Raw genomic sequence first — 19,057 nt, 5'->3', positions numbered from 1 at the left:
TAAAAAATAAATTAATTAAAAAACAATAAAGAAAGACAAATAGATCAATGAAACAGACAGAGGGCCCAGAATAAATATAGTCCACTGACTCTTGACAAAGGAGCAATAGCCATACAATGAAGCAAAGACAACTGGACATCTACCTGCAAAAAAATTAAAAATAAATAATAAATAATAATTTTTAAAAATGTTAAAAAAGGAATCCAAAGACCTTATACCTTTCATAAAAATTAATTCAAAATGGGTCATAGGCCTACATGTGTAAAACACAGAACTTTAAACTCCTAGAAGATCAACTAAGAAAAAAACTAGCTGATGGTGCGTATGGTGATGACTTTTTAGATGCAACACCAAAGTCCTGATCCATGAAAGAAATAACTGATAAACTGGACTTCGTTAAAGTTAAAAACTTCTCTGCAAAAGATATTTTCAAGAGAATGGGAAGATAAGCCAGACTGGGAGAAAATATTTATGAAAGACACATCTGATAAAGGACTGTTTTCCAAAATATACAAAGAACTTCAAAAACTCAGCAATAAGAAAACCTGATTAAAAAATGGACCAAAAGCCTTAACAGACACCTCAGCAAAGAAGATATACAGACGGCAAATGAGCATATGAAAAGATGTTCCACATCATATGTCATTAGGGAAATGCAAATTAAAACCACAAGAAGAGATCACTATACATCTATCAGAATGGCCAAAATCCAAAACACTGACAACACCAAATGCAGGCATGGGTGCAGAACCACAGGAACTCAGTCACTGCTGCTGGGAATGCAAACTGGTACAGCCACTGTGCAGTATGGCAATTTCTTACAAAACTAAACATATTCTTACTGTATGATCCAGCAATCAAATGTTTGGTGGTTACCCAAAGGAGTTGAAAACTTATGTTCACACAAAAACCTGTGCATGGATGTTTGTAGCAGTTTTATTCATAATTGCCAAAACTTGAAGCAACCAAGAAGTTCTTAATAGATGAATGGATAAATAAACTGGTGTATCCAGACAATGGCATATTAATTCATTGCTAAAAAGTAATGACTATCAAGCCATGAGAAGATAAGGAGAAACGGTAAGTACGTCTTACTAAGGGAAAGAAGCCGGTCTGCAAAGACTACTTTTCCATACTCATATTGTATAATTCCAGCTATATGACAGTCTGGAAAAGGCGAAACTATGGAGACAGTGAGATGATCAGTGGCTGCCAGAAGTTGGGGGAGGGAAGGATGAATAGGCAGAGCAGAAAAGGCTTTCCAGGCAGTGAAAATACTCATATGTAAAATATAAGACTAGATACCTGCCATGCATTTGTCCAAACTAGAAGAAAATGCACCACCAAGAGTAAATCTTAACTGTAAACTATGGACTTTGTATGATTACAACGTGTCAGTGTAGGTTCAAATGTAGCTCTCTGGTGTGAGATGTAGATAATAGGGGATATGCATGTATGGGGTAGGGGCATATCTGTGTCTTCCTCTCAGTTTTCTTGTGAACCTAAAACTGCTATAAAAAAAAATCTTAAAAAAAACTTTCCTAGGTCTTCTCCTCCTGTTTGCAATATAATTTCAGTTGAGATAGAAATTTTACCTCTGCTCTCTTTAGAAATTATTCTTTCAGTACATAGAAGTTTCCCTGAGAAACACAGATGAACACATCCAGCTACATTCAGTTTTCCAATGATGCAGTTAAAAGACATTTGGAGTCGTAGGATATCCGTGGCTTTATCTTAGAATCTCTAGCTTTGTTTCAAGCTTCTGCCCAAAACCATTTTTATAGAAGCTCATTTTGGGCTCCAACACACAATTCATGTAGGTTAAAAATAGCATGGTTAAACATCTGACATTTGTGCCTCATTAGTAACTACTTAAGACTCTCTATTCAGTCTTTAACAAATAAAAATACTTAATCTGAAGGTGTGAAACTTGTTGAAGTGATTAATGTGGATCCCTGCTCTTCCTTGTTAGCGTTTCAAAAAGAAGGAAAACATTTTCAAAGAAAAAAGTAACACTGTTTTTGATTAGTATGCATTCTGGGTTGAAACTCTTCCCTAAGTCTGGGAGGGTATAATATCACCAGGCCTTGGAAGAGAGTTCAAATGGCCAGGAAATCCAAATCTTTCAAATGTCTGAGCCAGACGGAACAAGAGCTTGAGATAAAACAGCACTGGAGGAAGGGAAAGCAGAGAAGAGTGGGGAAAGTCATTCTCTAGATTGACTCACAAGTATTTAGACAAGGGGAGTGAAGGGAAGGTCAGAGGTTTCATATAAATGGAGGAGGATGGTTTCCTTCCCCCAAAAAGGGACCAGCGGGAAAAGAAAGACATTTAGGACAATAAAGATTCGGTTGAATTCTATACGGCAGCAGGATATCTTGGTACTTGGAAATGAAAAATGTGAACTTACGTAGGAATGAGAAGTCTATCTTTGGGTGTCAATCACATAGAGCTAGCTGATGGGACCATGATAGCAGAAGGAATTGCTAAGTGAGAGAGTAAAGAGAGGAAAGAGAACACTCTGAAGACAACGTTTTGGTAAATGCATATTTGGGGAATGGATGGATGAATCAAAGGTAGAGAAAAAAAAAAAAAAAACCAAAGAAGTAGGAGAGGAATCAGGAGAATCCAGTTGGGGAACCAACCAAGAGAGGTGAGCTTTTCAAGCAAAGGGTGGTCCATGGGTTCGGCCACTGAAGCAAGGACCAGCATGTCCTTTAGAAAGGATGTCCCCAGCCATTTCTTGTGCAGTCACCAGTAACACTTCGATGAGCACTAGCAAGGTTAGAACAAAGCTAAAAGTTTACTTCTTGTCTTTTCTCACCACAACATAATAAAAGTTCTCGAAGACTGATACAGCACGTAATTTAGTTCGCTTTGTTCTAATGAAATAGCGTCAATTGCTCTGTGTGTCACACCTTTAATGCTTAAATGATGTGGTATACAATTAGAGATGTGAGTCATAAATGTAGACACACAAAATTGGTGGTTTTCTCTTTAATTATCAGTTTACATCTACTGAGAATTGTAATTTGACAGAACCTGGAGATCCTATAGGAAATACATTGACCTTCGGTTGGATAAACAATCAGAGAATTAAAAAAACAGGAAAAGAAGATACTGCCAATAATTACCCATCTCATATATTGCCCTAACTACATAAAACAAACTGTGGGCTTCAGAGGGGAGGGGGCTGGGGGAATGGGATAGGCTGGTGATGGGTAGTAAGAAGGGCACGTATTGCATGGTGCACTGGGTGTTATACACAACTAATGAATCATCGAACTTTACATCAAAAACCAGGGATGTACTGTATGGTGACTAACATAATATAATAAAAAAAAAAGAAGAAGAAGAAGAACACAGAGGACCATAGCAACCCACACATGCTGAAAGGACCTGGTTCCCAGGTCAGAATGCCTAGGGACAAATGTACGGTCTCAGCATGTTACTGAATAGTATTTCTCTGACTCTGACCCCACTTCTAACTGTGGATCTTCTCATATTTCATCAGAGTTCCACTCATCCATTTGCAGAAGGGTCTTCAGGGCTGTCTCATGTGTGTTCACCTGCTCTGGACCCTGGGGATCACCTATGCAGTCAAGACCTCTAACACCCTCAAAACTGTGGCAAAGTTCTCACAAGGGTGTGGCTTACCCTACCCACGAAACCTTTGAATCTTTGACAAAGTGGCCAGCAATAAGGCTTAGAAAGCCAACAATGCAGCTTTGCCTTCAGAAGGCCTCATGAGATATTCATGAAACAGTGCTCTTAATTTTTCTTTTTTAATTCCAGCTTCCTCTACCAAGACTCCTTCCTCCGAGACACACAGTCTCCTCATTCCCTCTCCCTTAACCCTTACCTGCTCACACTTAGCAGATGAACTCATGGCCTACTTTCCTGACAGACTAGAAACCAATAAATGGTTAGCAAGCTTTGTTTCAACGAGACATTACCCAGGAGATTGAGCTGCTTAATTGGAGGAATTTTATCTCATTCAGCTTTATATCTCCTGTGCTTAGCACAGTTCCTGGCACATAGTAGCACTCAGTTAATATTTGCTAACAAGCTGGCTGGCTGGCTGGACGGATGGATAGATGGATGGATGGTTGGATGGCTGGATCGATGGATGGATGAATGGTGGATTTTGCAGTCAGAGACATGGGCTCAAATCCCAACTCAGTCATTTGTTAGCTTTTTGGTATTAAGTGACTTATTACAATTCTCAGTCACAGTCTCCTCATGTATAAAACAGACAATAATATCCATCCTATCACTGTAAGAATTAAAATAGGTAATGCATATGAAGTGCTTATCACAGTGCCCAATACACAGTAAGTGCTCCATAAATAATATTTTCCTTCCTCTGTAGACAGTACCACATCTGCCACTTTGTGGACGGCTCCTGCAGCATCTGATAAAGTGCTGGGTCTCTGAGAGACACACAATCAATGTTTGCTGCAGGAAACTGTAGTAATGGGAGACAAATGCAGTGGAACAGCTGTATTTGTGAGAATTATTGAGCATTGACTTCAATATGCTCATTTTCTCCTTGCAATTAAGTAGCCCCTTTTAAGAATTTCTTCTTTAAAATCATCTACATTTAGATGAGAATTTAAGCCACAACTGACATGATACCACCATCATTAGAAATAAAAAAATAAGCATATATCTATAACATAAACATATATTTATAAGTACTTAAATATATATATATTTATAAATTACTTAAAAATTATAAAATTTAAATACATAAACATATAGAAATAAATATAACTACATGTAAAAATAAATGTGGTCAGAGATGAGGGTGGGAAACATGGGCAGAGGCAAAAAGAGAAAAGAACTTATTCCCTTAAATAAAAGGGTAGGCTCATTTAAAAGACATAAACACCTGCTCTGGTTCTTCTCTGCCACCTCAGGTCTATTCTCCATTTCGTGGAGAATATCTCCACTCCACTCACTTTCAAAGATCACAAAAAGCTTCTCTAGAATTTAAAAATGCAGTTGAAATTAAGTAAAAGAAAAAAAGAAAAAATAGGGGTAAATAAATTTTAAAAATGGAAAAATGATAAGGCAGCCGTGCTCCAATGACAAACCGAGCTGGATTTCAACCTGACTGAAAACACTCCAAAACTAGAATAGTTCTTTAGGATAGTTGGGAAAAACTTCATTAATTGATAGTATGTCTAAAATATAATCCTAACTGTACTCTTCCCTAAAATATATCCTATAACATACCAGTCAGAATGAACATGATTATTTCCATGGTTACAAACCCAGAGCCTCATTGGAGAGCTCCAGAGGTTACCGTTCACAGGGAATTTGTGAACTAACTTAACCCAAAGTGAACTAACATGTATGTGGGGAAGCTGCAATCCAAAATATTCATCTCATAATCATTTTCTATGTATTCTGAATTGAGGAGCAAAGGATAATTTTCCACAGTGAAGCTGAGTTCAGGAGGTGGACTCCAGGCAACTTATACTCACAATTTATTCATAAATTGAATAGTAGCAAATTTGAAGGCATTTATATTAAATAATAATGTACTAATACATAATAAGACTTGTGTTCCCATGAATTTAACAAAAGACATATTACTACAGTAATGCAGATAAGCTTGGTGTAAAACCAACACAAAAAAATGAAAGACTCTAACTTGCCACACTTTTTTAAAAAAAAAAGATTTATTTATTTATTTGAGAGAGAGAGAGAGAGGGAGACAGAGAGCCCACATGCAGGGAGAGGGGCAGAGGGGGAGGGAGAGGGACAAACAGACTCCATGCTGACTGTGGAGCCCAACATGGGGCTTGATCCCATGATGCTGGGGTCACAACCTGAGCTGAAATCAGGAGTCAGATGCTCAGTGACTGAGCCACCCAGGTGCCTCTAACTTGACACACTTTTAAAAAATCATATAACAACCAAGGTACATATCCAATGTTTTGACTATAGTTTCCACATAAGAATAACAAAGATATTTTGGAATCATTAGGACAGGAGAGAAGTTTTGTCATTCAGCTACAAACTGCCAAAAGGAACTCAATCAACCTAACACCAAAACATTGTATCAGTGGCTTAAATCAGCTGGAAATTAAAAGGGCAATTAAGTACAATTAAGCCCATACCTGAATCTTTTATTTGGTCTCTTGAATAAAATCACAGGAAGAATAGAATTAATACAAAGATCTATTTGTGTATACTAGCGTTGAAAAGAAAAAAAGGGGGTGCTTGGGTGGCTCAGTCATTAAGCGTCTGCCTTCAGCTCAGGGCGTGATCCCAGGGTCCTGGGATCGAGCCCCGCATCAGGCTCCTCCACCGGGAGCCTGCTTCTTCCTCTCCCACTCCCCCTGTTTGTGTTCCCTCTCTCGCTGGCTGTCTCTCTCTGTCAAATAAATAAATACACTCTTTAAAAAAAATTTAAAAAAGAAAAGAAAAGAAAAAAAGACTCTTATTTCTAATTAAATTTCACATTTGTTTTATGCAAAGAAATATATTCCCTCCTACTTCAGAAATCACTACAATTTTTCCTGTTAGTATCTATGATGGGCATGGGTTTTATATCTGGTATCATAAATTTCAGGTGATTTATTAACTCCTCTACTAGAGAACAAGACAGTGCTGAGGGATCTCTTTGATTCTAATAATAAATGCCTTGCACGTAGTGGATGATCGATAACATTTTGTTGAGTTTTTTGAATAAGTAAGACATTTTACTCTTAAGACAAAAGCATTATCTTTGGTTGTTTCCCAGAAAAAAAACATTTGACACCAACTTACAGAGCTTGGCGGATAACTCGCGATTTTTCCAGAAGGTATTCAGAAATCTGTGCTCCCACAACAGCTCCGGAAGAAGTAAATTTCATTTCTAAGTATTTTCCAAATCGGCTGGAATTGTCATTTATAACAGTGGAGGCATTGCCAAAGGCTTCCACCAAATTGTTCACTTGTAAAATCTTCTCTTGCAGGGTTCTGTTATTAGCCTAGAGAAAATGTCAAGATATTTTTTAATGTAAAAAATTAATTTTGTATATAATAAAATGTCTCTTCTTCGATACGCACTATATGTAGACATAAAGGTATTGAAAGCATATTCTTGGCATATCGCCAGATGATACAATATCTGGCCTATTTTTACCTTCCTGGATGTGTGTTCCCACTTGCTTTCTTCAAGGGGCAAAGAGATGTTCTATAATTTTTCTATTGAAATGTAGTTCTGTTCAATGCCTGATTTACAAAGACAATTTTTTTTTAAGATTTTATTTATTTGACAGAGATAGAGACAGCCAGCGAGAGAGGGAACACAAGCAGGGGGAGTGGGAGAGGAAGAAGCAGGCTCGTAGAGGAGGAGCCTGATGTGGGGCTCGATCCCATAACGCCGGGATCACGCCCTGAGCCAAAGGCAGATGCTTAACCGCTGTGCCACCCAGGCGCCCCTGGACCACAACTTCTTAATCCAGTCATCTGTTGAAGGGCATCTCGGCTCCTTCCACGATTTAGCTATTGTGGACATTGCTGCTATGAACATTGGTGTGCATATGGCTCTTCTCTTTACTACGTCTGTATCTTTGGGGTAAACACCCAGTAGTGCAATGGCTGGATCATAGGGTAGCTCAATTTTTAACTTTTTAAAGGACCTCCACACTGTTTTCCAGAGTGGCTGTACCAACTTGCATTCCCACCAACAATGTAGGAGGGATCCCCTTTCTCCACATCCTCTCCAACAATTGTTGTTTCTTGCCTTGTCTATTTTTGCCATTCTAATTGGCGTAAGGTGGTATCTCAGTATGGTTTTGATTTGAATTTCCTTGATGGCTAATGATTTTGAACATTTTTTCATGTGTCTGTTAGCCATTTGTATGTCTTCATTGGAAAAGTGTCTGTTCATATCTTCTGCCCATTTTTTGATTTGTTTATTTGTTTCTCGTGTATTGAGTTTGAGAAGTTCTTTGTAGATCTTGGATACCAGTCCTTTATCTGTAGTGTCATTTGCAAATATATTCTCCCATTCCGTGGGCTGCCTCTTAGTTTTTCTGACTGTTTCCTTGGCTGTGCAGAAACTTTTAATCTTGATGAAGTCCCATAAATTCATTTTATCTTTTGTTTCTCTTGCCTTTGGGGATGTATCATGAAAAAGGTTGCTTTGGCCGATGCCGTAGAGGTCGCTGCCTATGTTCTCCTCTAGAATTTTGATGGATTCCTGTCTCACATCGAGGTCTTTCATGCATTTGGAGTTTATTTTTGTGTATGGTGTGAGATAGTGGTCAAGTTTCATTCTTTTGCATGTAGCTGTCCAATTTTCCCAGCACCATTTATTGAAGAGACTCTCTTTTTCCCACCGGATGTTTTTTCCTGCTTTATCAAAGATTAGTTGCCCAAAGAGCTGAGGGTCCATTTCTGGGCTCTCTATTCTGTTCCATTGGTCTATGTGTCTGTTTTTGTGCCAGTACCATGCTGTCTTTGTGATCACAGCTTTGTAGTACAGCTCGAAATCCGGCATTGTGATGCCCCCAGCTTTGTTTTTCCTTTTCAACAGTTCCTTGGAGATTCGGGGCCTTTTCTGGTTCCATACAAATTTAAGGACTATTTGTTCCAGTTCTTTGAAAAATGTCCTCGGTATTTTGATTGGGATAGCATTGAAAGTGTAGATTGCTCTGGGTAGCATGGACATTTTAACTATGTTAATTCTTCCGATCCATGAGCATGGAATATCTTTCCATCTTTTTATGTCTTCCTCAATGTCTTTCAAGAGTGATTTATAGTTGCTAGAATATAGGTCCTTTACATCTCTGGTTAAGTTAATTCCAAGGTAACGTATGGTTTTTGGTGCTATTGTAAATGGGATGGATTCCCTAATTTCTCTTTCTTCGGTCTCGTTATTTGTGTACAGAAATGCAACTGATTTCTGAGCATTGATTTTGTATCCCGCCACGTTACTGAATTGCTCTATAACTTCTAATACTTTGGGAGTGGCTTCTTTTGGGTTTTCCATATAGAGTATCATGTCATCTGTGAAGAGAGACATTTTGACTTCTTCTTTGCTGATTTGAATACCTTTGATCCCTTTTTGTTGTCTGATTGCTGTTGCAAGGACTTCTAGTACTATGTTGAATAATAGTGGCGAGAGTGGGCATCCTTGTCGTGTTCCTGATCTTAAGGGAAAGGCTTCCAGCTTTTCCCCATTTAGAATAATATTTGCAGTAGGCTTTTCATAGATGGCTTTTATGAGATTGAGAAACGTACCTTCTATTCCTACTCTCTGAAGGGTTTTAATCAGGAAAGGATGCTGTATTTTGTCAAATGCTTTTTCGGCATCGATTGAGAGGATCATATGGTTCCTGAGTCTTTTCTTGTTGATATGATGTATCACGCTGATTGATTTGCGAATATTGAACCACGCTTGCATCCCAGGTATGAATCCCACTTGATCGTGATGGATAATCCTTTTAATGAACTGTTGGATTCTATTAGCAAGTATCTTGTTGAGGATTTTGGCGTCCATATTCATTAGGGAAATTGGTCTGTAATTCTCCTTTTTGAGGGGGTCTTTTGCCTGGTTTGGGGATCAAGGTAATATTGGCCTCATAGAATGAGTTTGGTAGTTTTCCTTCTGTTTCTATTTTTTGAAATAGCTTTAGGAGAATAGGTATTATTTCTTCTTTGAATGTTTGGTAAAATTCCCCAGGAAAACCGTCCAGGCCTGGAGTTTTGTTATTTGGAAGGTTGTTTATCACTGACTCAATTTCTTCATAATTAATTGGCCTGTTTAAGAAATCAATTTCTTCCTGTTTCAATCTTGGTAGTTTATAGGTTTCCAGGAAGGATTCCATCTCTTCCAGATTGCTTAGTTTATTGGCATATAGCTGTTGATAAAAGTTTCTAATAATCCTTCCAATTTCAATGGTGTTCGTTGTGACCTCTCCTTTTTCATTCATAATTTTAATAATCTGGGTCCTTTCTCTTTTCTTTTGGATAAGTCTTGCCAGTGGTCTGTCAATTTTATTGATTTTCTCAAAGAACCAGCTTCTAGTCCTGTTGATCTGCTCTACTGTACTTCTGGTTTCTGCTTGATTGATTTCAGCTCTAATTTTGGTCAACTGCTTCCTCGAGTGTGGATTAGGCCTGTCCCTCTGTTGCTGTTCCAGCTCCTTGAGGTGAGAATATAAAAACTGCATTTTAGATTTTTCTATTCTTTTGAGTGAGGCTTGGATGGCCATGTATTTCCCCCTTAGGACTGCCTTTGCAGTATCCCATAGGTTTTGGACTGTTGTATTTTCATTCTCATTGGTCTCCATAAATTGTTTAATTTGATTTTTGATTTTCTGGTTTATCGAGTCATTCCTGAGCAGGATGGTTCTTAGTCTCCAAGTGTTTGAGTTTCTTCCAAATTTTTCCTTGTGGTTGAGTTCCAATTTCAGAGCGTTGTGGTCTGAGAATATGCAGGGGATAATTTCAATCTTTTGGTATCGGTTGAGACCTGTTTTGTGTCCCAGAACATGGTCTATTCTTGAGAATGTTCCATGGAGAACATATAATTCTTGACTTACTTCAAGGGCCCTACCTGGAAAGTCAAACCAAGTATCTATCATCAACTTCCTTTTTTCAAAAATTAAAGTATATTTTACATACAATAAGATTCATCCTTTATACAGTTCCAAATGCTTTTTTATAGATAATTTTTTAAAAGGTTTTATTTATTTGAGAGAGAGAGAGAGACAGAGAGAGAGAGAGAGCAAGCAAGAGCACAGGTAGAGGGAGAGGGAGGCAGGCTCCCCACCGAGCAGGAAGCCCAATGTGAGGCTTGATCCCAGGACCCTGGGATCATGACCTGAGCCAAAGACAAGACGCTTAACTGACTGAGCCACTCAGGTGCCCCTAAAAGTTTTTATAAACATATACAATCATATAGCCCCACTACAATCCATATGTAGGACAGTTCCATCACTCCCCCAAACTATATCGTTACCTTTTGTAGTCAACCCCTCCCTTCATCCCCAGCCTGTGACAATCACTGATCTGTTTCTGTCTCTATAATTTTAAATTTGCAGGTATGACATATAAATTGAATCATATAGTATGTAGTCTTCTGAATCTGACTTCTTTGACTTAGCACAATGCATTTGAGATTCATCCAAATCTCATCTAATGAGATTCTTTCCTTGTATCCACGTTTGTTCCTTTTCTGTTACTGAGCAATACTACCCTGATTAGAGGTACCCGTTTGTTTACTCCATTCCCAGAGATTACAAATAAAGCCACTATACATATTTGTTTGTGGTTTTCGTATAAATATGAGTTTTAATTTTATTTGGATAAATACCAAGGAGTAGGATTGCTAGGCTGTGTGGTAAGTATAGTTAACTTTATAAAAAACTTCCAAATTGTTTTCCAAAGTGACTGCACTATTTTGCATTTCACCAGCAATATATGAGAGTTCCAGCTGTTCCACATCCTTATCAGCAGCTGGTATAGTTAGACTTAAAAAAAAAATTTTTAACCATTTTAATAGGTATATAATGATGTCTTCTTGTGTTTTAATTTGCATTTCCCTAATGACAACTGATGTTGAACATCTTTTCATTTGTTTATTTGCCATCTACCTATTGTCTTTGGAGAAGTACTATTCATTTTTTTTTATTATGTTCTGCAGCGTTCGATGATTCATTAGTTGTGTATAACACTCAGTGCTATTCAAATCTGTTCATTTTTTTAAATAAATTTTGTTATTTAAGCATCGTTGGCATACTCTTTTGTTCATATTTTTGTTATTTGATCTCTTATTATTGAGTTTTAAGAGTTTCTTTTTACAATATATGCATTAAGGATACAAGTCTTTTATTAGATATGTGACTTGCAAATAGTTTCTTTGAGTATGTAGCTTATAGGTTCCATCTTCTTATCAATTTCATTCAGAGAACAGAAGTTCTTAATTTTGGTGAAATCTAATTTATTCCTTGTGGATTATGCTTTTAACGTTAAATATAACTATTGTAGCTCTACACTTAAGTCTGAAAATCAGGTAGTATTAATCCTCCAACTTTGTTCTTTTTCAAAATTGTTTATTACATCTCCTTTGCCTTTCCTTATAAATTTTTGATTCAGCTTGTCAATTTCTACAAAAAAAAATCCCACTGAGATTTTTATAGTAATAGCACTTAATCTACAGATCAATTTGTGAAGAATTGACATAATAATATTGAGTCTTTTAATCCATGAACATGGTATATTGCTCCATTTATTTAGGTATTCTATGATTTCTTCTATCAATTTTTTCTACTTTTCAGCATACAAATTTTGTGCATGTTTTATAAGATTTAAATAGTTAATTTTTTGGTGCTATTGTAAATGAGACTTTCAAATTTCAATTTTCAATTAATTGATCATTACATACATATATAAAATGCAAATTAACTTTTGCATTATATATAATGTATATATGTTTATAATGTCTGTAATGTATATAAATACAATTGATTTTTAACTTCCCTTTAACCTGCAAGCAACAAAAGGAGAAAAGTAAAGAGAGTATCAGTAAATGTGCTGGGACTAGAAAGGGAGAAAATCACATTTATAAAGCCTTTCCTACTAAGAGTGACAAAAGTCAGAATATCCTCAGAACAGAGCATACACTTTTTCAATTGTTTGTTATATTTTAAACTCACAGAGAATAGCAAGTGTGTTTTATAATTTCTGTACATTATTAAATGTGGGAATTAGTGAACATTAATCTAATCAGCCAAATGATGTTCTAAAATATAACAAATATTTCTGTTAGGATAGAGAAAACATTGTACCTTTCCAAGCACCGTCAGCTGCTGAACCAAAAGATGAGCACTTTCTGTCTTTCCAGCACCACTTTCTCCAGAAATAACAATGCACTGCATAGCGAGAAAAGGAAACCATGAGAAGACTTGATCCTCACAAGATGTGGCTCACACATAAGAAGCTAAGAGGGGAATTTCTAAGGATGTGAGACTCTCCTTACCTGATCTGAATTATATGTTATCATTGATTGGTATCCTAAGTCAGCCATTGCAAAAATGTGAGGAGGATTGGCAGTTCTCTTTGCTCCAATATATAGTTTGGAATGCTAAAGGTTAAAAAGAACACATTTTGTGGGGCTTTTCTTTTTGTTTTTGTTTAAGTCCTAGATTATTTACAGGCAGAATTCCCAATTTTTAAAGCAAAATGTGAATCAAAATACATTTTCATACCACCAAAACATTACAAACATTACACATGCATACTACACACACTTACATGTATGCACAATTATATAAAATAAAAGCCTGACATAAAAAGACAGAAATTTGATGTAACATAATAGAATATAGTATCACTCTGGAAGAAGTATTTAGAAGAAGACTCTTGAAAATGCATACCACTTCCAAAGCAGAACTCAATGTTACAAAATATTATTTCTTTAAATACAAAGATACTATAAATAAGACAATCAGGTATCATTTTGTTGACTCTTCCCTGGATATAATAACGTCTGATATACGATCACCACTGTTTTCCTTTCACATCATTTGACAAACAGTCTGTCATTTGATTTGTCCAAATCACCAAGTTAACTGATAGCAGAACTTGATGAAAGTCCAGACTTTTAGAACTTAAGTTCAAGGTTCATAAATTTACGATTATTTTTGTAAATTTTAAGGTGGCAGAGGATGACAGAATTATTTATTTCTCATATATAAAAAAACTATTATTCACAGTATTACCTGATCTTCTAGAACACACAAATAGCTAAAAGAGAATAGGTCCAATTAAAAATGAAAGACAGCTTAGCGTAATTCCAGAATACTATTCTATATTTAAACCACTAGGGCTTGAATAATGGATAATTATATAGTCATATTCATAAAACACACACTGTCTGATACTAAAAACCAATATGTCAAAAGGAATTTTTAAATTCATAATGACAGGTTTCATAGCCACTAAGTATATATTACCTGTGAGACAATGTAATTATACTTTTGACTCTTGCATACTTGGTTCTGAGGTAGACAATACACCTGCACTTTTGTAGGCATCTGTTTATTAATATGATACATAGTACAGACCAGTTACCAAAGACTGGAAGTAATTACCATTCTGCCATTTACTTTTGGAAAAAGGAAGACCAGGAACCACAACCAGATTGATTCACCTCCTATTTCCCCTATCTCTATGTTCTAACGGTAATTATTTGTTTCTTCAAGGCATTGAATGAAACTATCTTTGGCATCATCTAAATTAATTTAAATGTCTGAATAGTATAATTACTGGTCCAAAGTAAAAGAATGCAAGCCACATCACATACCTCTGTGGAATAAAGACCCAGACTCTGAAAAGGGTTAAGAGCAATGAGTATATCTCCCACATAGATATAAATCTGATCTCTGGAATAACACTTCTCAAGTTGCTCTGAGACTGTATTCTATAATAAAACAAAAATATTTTTTTCTTAAAAATCACGTAAGGTCAGTTACAACTTAAAATGTAAACAATATAAATAACACATCTGGAATTTGGACTAAGGATCAGAAAGGAACAGACACGCTGATAGTAAGGAGTATAACAATGTGTCAGCAAATATCTTTCCGCCTGACAGGCATTTTCTTTTGTTTTGAGAGCCACCGAGGGATGGCATGTTCTGTGTGTTTTCCAAAGGACATATGAGATATTACAGGGTTATTATATGTAGAGAGCCTTTCAGAAAATAAGTAAATGCAGAAGATGAAATAAAGAGAAAGACCAACAGAAAAGGAAGGGGAAGACACAGTGAATGTGACTTTATTGCAAATCACGGTTATTTAGTGGTTCCGTAGAATGTCCTAGCCCTTTGCTGAGACATTTGGCTTTATGAGGCACAGTAAAAAGTTCGGAAAAGTAACTTTCAAGTTGATAAATCGTGAGTACATGAAATCAATTTTAATAGTGTCAGAACTCATCATTTACAGTATGACACAAGAGGAGAGCAGATCATAGCTCAAAAACGAGACAAAAACGAAAGCACAGACAACAGAAACAAACAAGCCCAGTGTTTAATATATAGGTCAGCAATATGATGAGCAAAGTCTTCTTTATAATCCACAAGCCTAGAAATTCATACCATGGGAGAATTTGGTATGAACAGATTCATAAAGGTGCTGGCTAATCTCTGACTTGCAAACACTACTTGATTACAAGATGTTTGATGATCTCAAGAAAGATTATTTTGAGGAAGTGCTTGAGTTAAGCAACCCTAAATTTACCAAATGACTACTTCTGTTCACAAAACGTCTTCTGATTGGTTGACTTTCTAAGCAAACCTCAGGCATGTATTAGTTGTATTCAAAAAACGCCATTGATCAGGCAGGATAGAGATCCTAACCTTTTACTGAAAAGGAGCTATTTATTTCTCTAATGATCTGATTATCCAGAATAAAGGGAGATGAGGGGGAAGGGAGGCTAAAACTATAATTTACTGGCTTGCATTTGTACCTTCATAAAAGATGCTTGAAGTGGTTCTGAGGTCACTGGGATAAGGAGTTTCAAGCAGAATTCAGTGCCCTAGTGGGCTAGCCCTGTGAGAGCAGGGACTCTGGAATCCCACGAGGGGGACAATGACCGTGGTAAGAGAGACAGGCTCTCAGGGTTTCCTAGAGGCCTCTAGGTACAGCCACTGAGAGTGCAGCAGAAGAGAAAATAGAGGGAGGATGCTATGTGAAGGTTGTAGGAAGCAACCATTTTCCGACCTCAATACATCATCCCTCTGAGACTCCCAGAATGAATTCAGGGGAAGAAGGGTCTGTAACATATAAGCAACTCATGTGGGAACCCACACCTTCGTAATTTAACTATCAGAAAAAAAGGGAAAAAAAGAGAAAAATGGACCCAGGATGTGGAAATTTCAGTTACACATATTCAAAGTGAAGATAGGAGAATAATCAGGGAGCTACGAGACAAGGAAAGCTTACAGATGTTATTCAAACAACCTCCTGTTCATATCACTTCTATAAATTAAACAAAATCTAGAATGTTCAAATTTATTTGAACCTAGTCTCTTACCTCATCCAAAACTTCTAGGGTTGCTAAATCATCTACATCCTTCAGACTGGACATTAGTGATCTAGTGAAGTTACTTTTCTTGGTATGAATACGTTCATGTCTGTAGAGCAGTAAAAAGAGAGAAACCCCTCTGACTTGAGAACTTATTACTGATCACAGTGGAGGTAAGTTTTAGATGCATATGACACTACAAAACTTCTATGAAACTGATTTTCCTAAATTCAATGCTAACCATTTCCCAGAAAATAGCCTATTTTTGGTCTATTTTCTCCTCTCTATTGGAAAATTACAACATGTCAAACTTACTTCACAGATGATGAAAAGAGTTCATTATTTCTATCAAGAACTCTCCTATATATAATTTGCTTTAAAGCTTCCTCTAAATTCCTGTGTGTGATTTAAGCAGTTACAAAGTGGTGAGTCAGAGAGATTTGAATTCGTTAGATTTCCAATTTTGTCTGAGAGAGTGTCAGGCCATTGGTGGCCAAGTAATGGTAATATTAAAAATTATTATTCAGCAAAATTTAAGAGGAGTGAAAAATAAACCCCACTGCTGTGGATTTTCAAATGGTTAAATGGACGTAAGAAATTGGTTTCAGGCACCAGGAAGTTTCTTTTCAAAGTAAAACATTTCAGCAACTTCTGATAACAGCCCAAGGATCTTGATTTGACATGAAGGCTGGAGAAGTTGCTGAGATAAACACCAGGGTTTGTTTCAAATTTTCTGGACGTGAAATTATCATCTACTTGGTATTTTGAACAAAACTGTATCTTCAATGTTTATTTTTGGAGATACAGTAGACTTTTGAAATAACATGGGGTTAGAAGTGCCAACCCCCATGCAGTCAAAAATCCAGGTATAACTTTTGACTCTTCAAAACTTGACTACTGATAGCCTACTGTTGACCAGAAGCCTTACCAATAATGTAAACAATTAACACATATTTTCTATGTTATATATATTATATTCCATACTCTTACAATAAAGTAAGCTAGGAAAAGAAAATACTATTCAGAAAATCATAAGGAAGAGAAAATACACTCACAGTGTTATACTGTATTTATTGAAAAAAATCTGCATACAAGTGAACCCATGCAGCTCAAACCTGTGTTATTCAAGAGTCAACTGTTCTTTTAAGCATTTCAACCTGTCCATTAGTAAAAGGAGTAAGCAGACTATGACAAACAATAAGAACCATACCACTTAGTAAATATTTTAATGGTTTCTCACTGCTTAATGAATTAAGTCACTATTTTTTAAAAATTTTAATTCCAGTGTAGTTAACCTATAGTGTTATACTCATTTCAGATGTGCAATATAGTGATTCAACAATTCCATATATTATCAGTGTTCATCAAGATAGCATACTCTTAATCCCCTTCACCTATTTCACCCATCCCCCCACCCACCTCCCCTCTGGCAACCACCAGTTTGTTCTCTATAGTTGAGAGTCTGTTTTTCAGTTTGTCTCTTTTTTTCCTTTGTTCGTTTGTTTTGTTTCTTAAATTCCACATATGAGTGAAATCACATGTTATTTGTCTTTCTCTGACTGGCTTACTTCACTTAGTATTATACTCTCTAGCTTCATCCATGTTGTTCTCAGTGGCAAGACTTCATTCTTTTTTATGGCTGAATAATACCACATCTTTTTTTTTTTTTTAAGATTTTATTTATTTATTCGACAGAGATAGAGACAGCCAGCGAGAGAGGGAACACAAGCAGGGGGAGTGGGAGAGGAAGAAGCAGGCTCACAGCAGAGGAGCCTGATGTGGGGCTCGATCCCATAACGCTGGGATCATGCTCTGAGCCGAAGGCAGACGCTTAATTGCTGTGCCACCCAGGCGCCCCTATACCACATCTTCTTTATCCATTCATCTGTTGCTGGACACTTGGGCTGCTTCCATAGTTTGGCTACTGTAAATAATGCTACAGTAAACAAAGGGATGCATGTATCCCTTTGAATTAGTATTTTTGTATTCTTTGGGTAAATACCCAGTAGTGTGATTACTGGATTATATGGTAGTTCTATTTTTAATTTTGGGGGGAACCTCCATACTGTCTTCCACCATGGCTGTCCCAGTTTGCAGTTCCACCAACAGTGCACAAGGGCTCCTTTTTCTCCACATCCCTGCCAACACTGGTTGTTTTAGAATTAAGTCACTATTGGGGCGCCTGGATGATTCAGTCGGTTAAATGTCTGCCTTCGGCTCAGGTCATGATCCCAGGGTCCTAGGATGGAGACTCAATTTGGACTCCCTGCTCAGTGGGGAGTCTGCTTCTCCATCTCTCTCTACCCCTCTCCCCTGCTCTCTCTCTCTCTTAAAAAAAAAAAAAGGAATTAAGTCACTATTGATAAACTGTCCCCACCTCTATCTTCTGCCAGCCCTCCTTTTGGCTCGCTGGATTCTACCTCCTCTCACTTATTCAAGGACATTGCTGGTTCCTCTCTCACTCCTAACATCACTCAATTTTTCCTCTCAGCTATCATAGTACTTGTCTCAAAAGAAACAAACACAGCATCCTTCCTTGACTTTCAGTTTTTTCCATCTACTGTTCTATTTCCTTGCTTTATAGCAAAAAAATCCTCATAAAAACTATTCATACTTAATTTCTTTCCATCCATTAAGAAAACTTGTTTCAGTCAGGCTGCCATCTCTCACCCCATGGAAACAGCTTTTGTTAAGAATGTTAATGGCCTCACACTGCTAAGTCCAATGGGCAAGTCTAAGACCTCATTTGACTTCACATACTGGCAGCACGGATAAACTCCTTCTTAAATATACTTGTTTTGGTGTCTTGTCCACATCTCTTGATTCTCTTCCTCGTCTCACTGGCATCTCCAACTGAGAATCTTTTTCTGGTTCCTCCTCATCTTTCTGTCACATTTGGGATCTCCTGAGCTTCAATCCTTGCAGTTTTTTCCTTCTCTATCTGCATTCACTTCCTGTTTCATAGCTTTATTTTTTTTTTTTTTTAAAGATTTTATTTATTTATTTGACAGAGAGAGAGAGA

General features: G+C 36.9%; 1 protein-coding gene across 1 annotated transcript in view; it reads right to left on the bottom strand.

Annotated features, from left to right (window-relative positions):
• Nucleotides 1-19,057, bottom strand: part of MYO3A (myosin IIIA) — a 232,053-nt gene that overhangs the window by 111,662 nt on the left and 101,334 nt on the right. Inside the window, exons 11-15 of the mRNA XM_045775374.2 lie at nt 16,045-16,144; nt 14,315-14,431; nt 12,989-13,093; nt 12,798-12,881; nt 6,784-6,986 (exon numbers count right to left, since the gene is read on the bottom strand). Coding sequence (XP_045631330.2) covers nt 6,784-6,986; nt 12,798-12,881; nt 12,989-13,093; nt 14,315-14,431; nt 16,045-16,144 — 609 coding nt within the window. The remainder of the gene's footprint in view (nt 1-6,783; nt 6,987-12,797; nt 12,882-12,988; nt 13,094-14,314; nt 14,432-16,044; nt 16,145-19,057) is intronic.

Source organism: Ursus americanus, chromosome 31 (genome assembly GCF_024610735.1).
Source record: "Ursus americanus isolate L20-20 chromosome 31, mUrsAme1.1.p, whole genome shotgun sequence".
Lineage (NCBI taxonomy): Eukaryota > Metazoa > Chordata > Mammalia > Carnivora > Ursidae > Ursus > Ursus americanus.
Note: the sequence above shows the minus strand (reverse complement) of the source record. Positions and strands in the feature narration are given on the sequence as shown.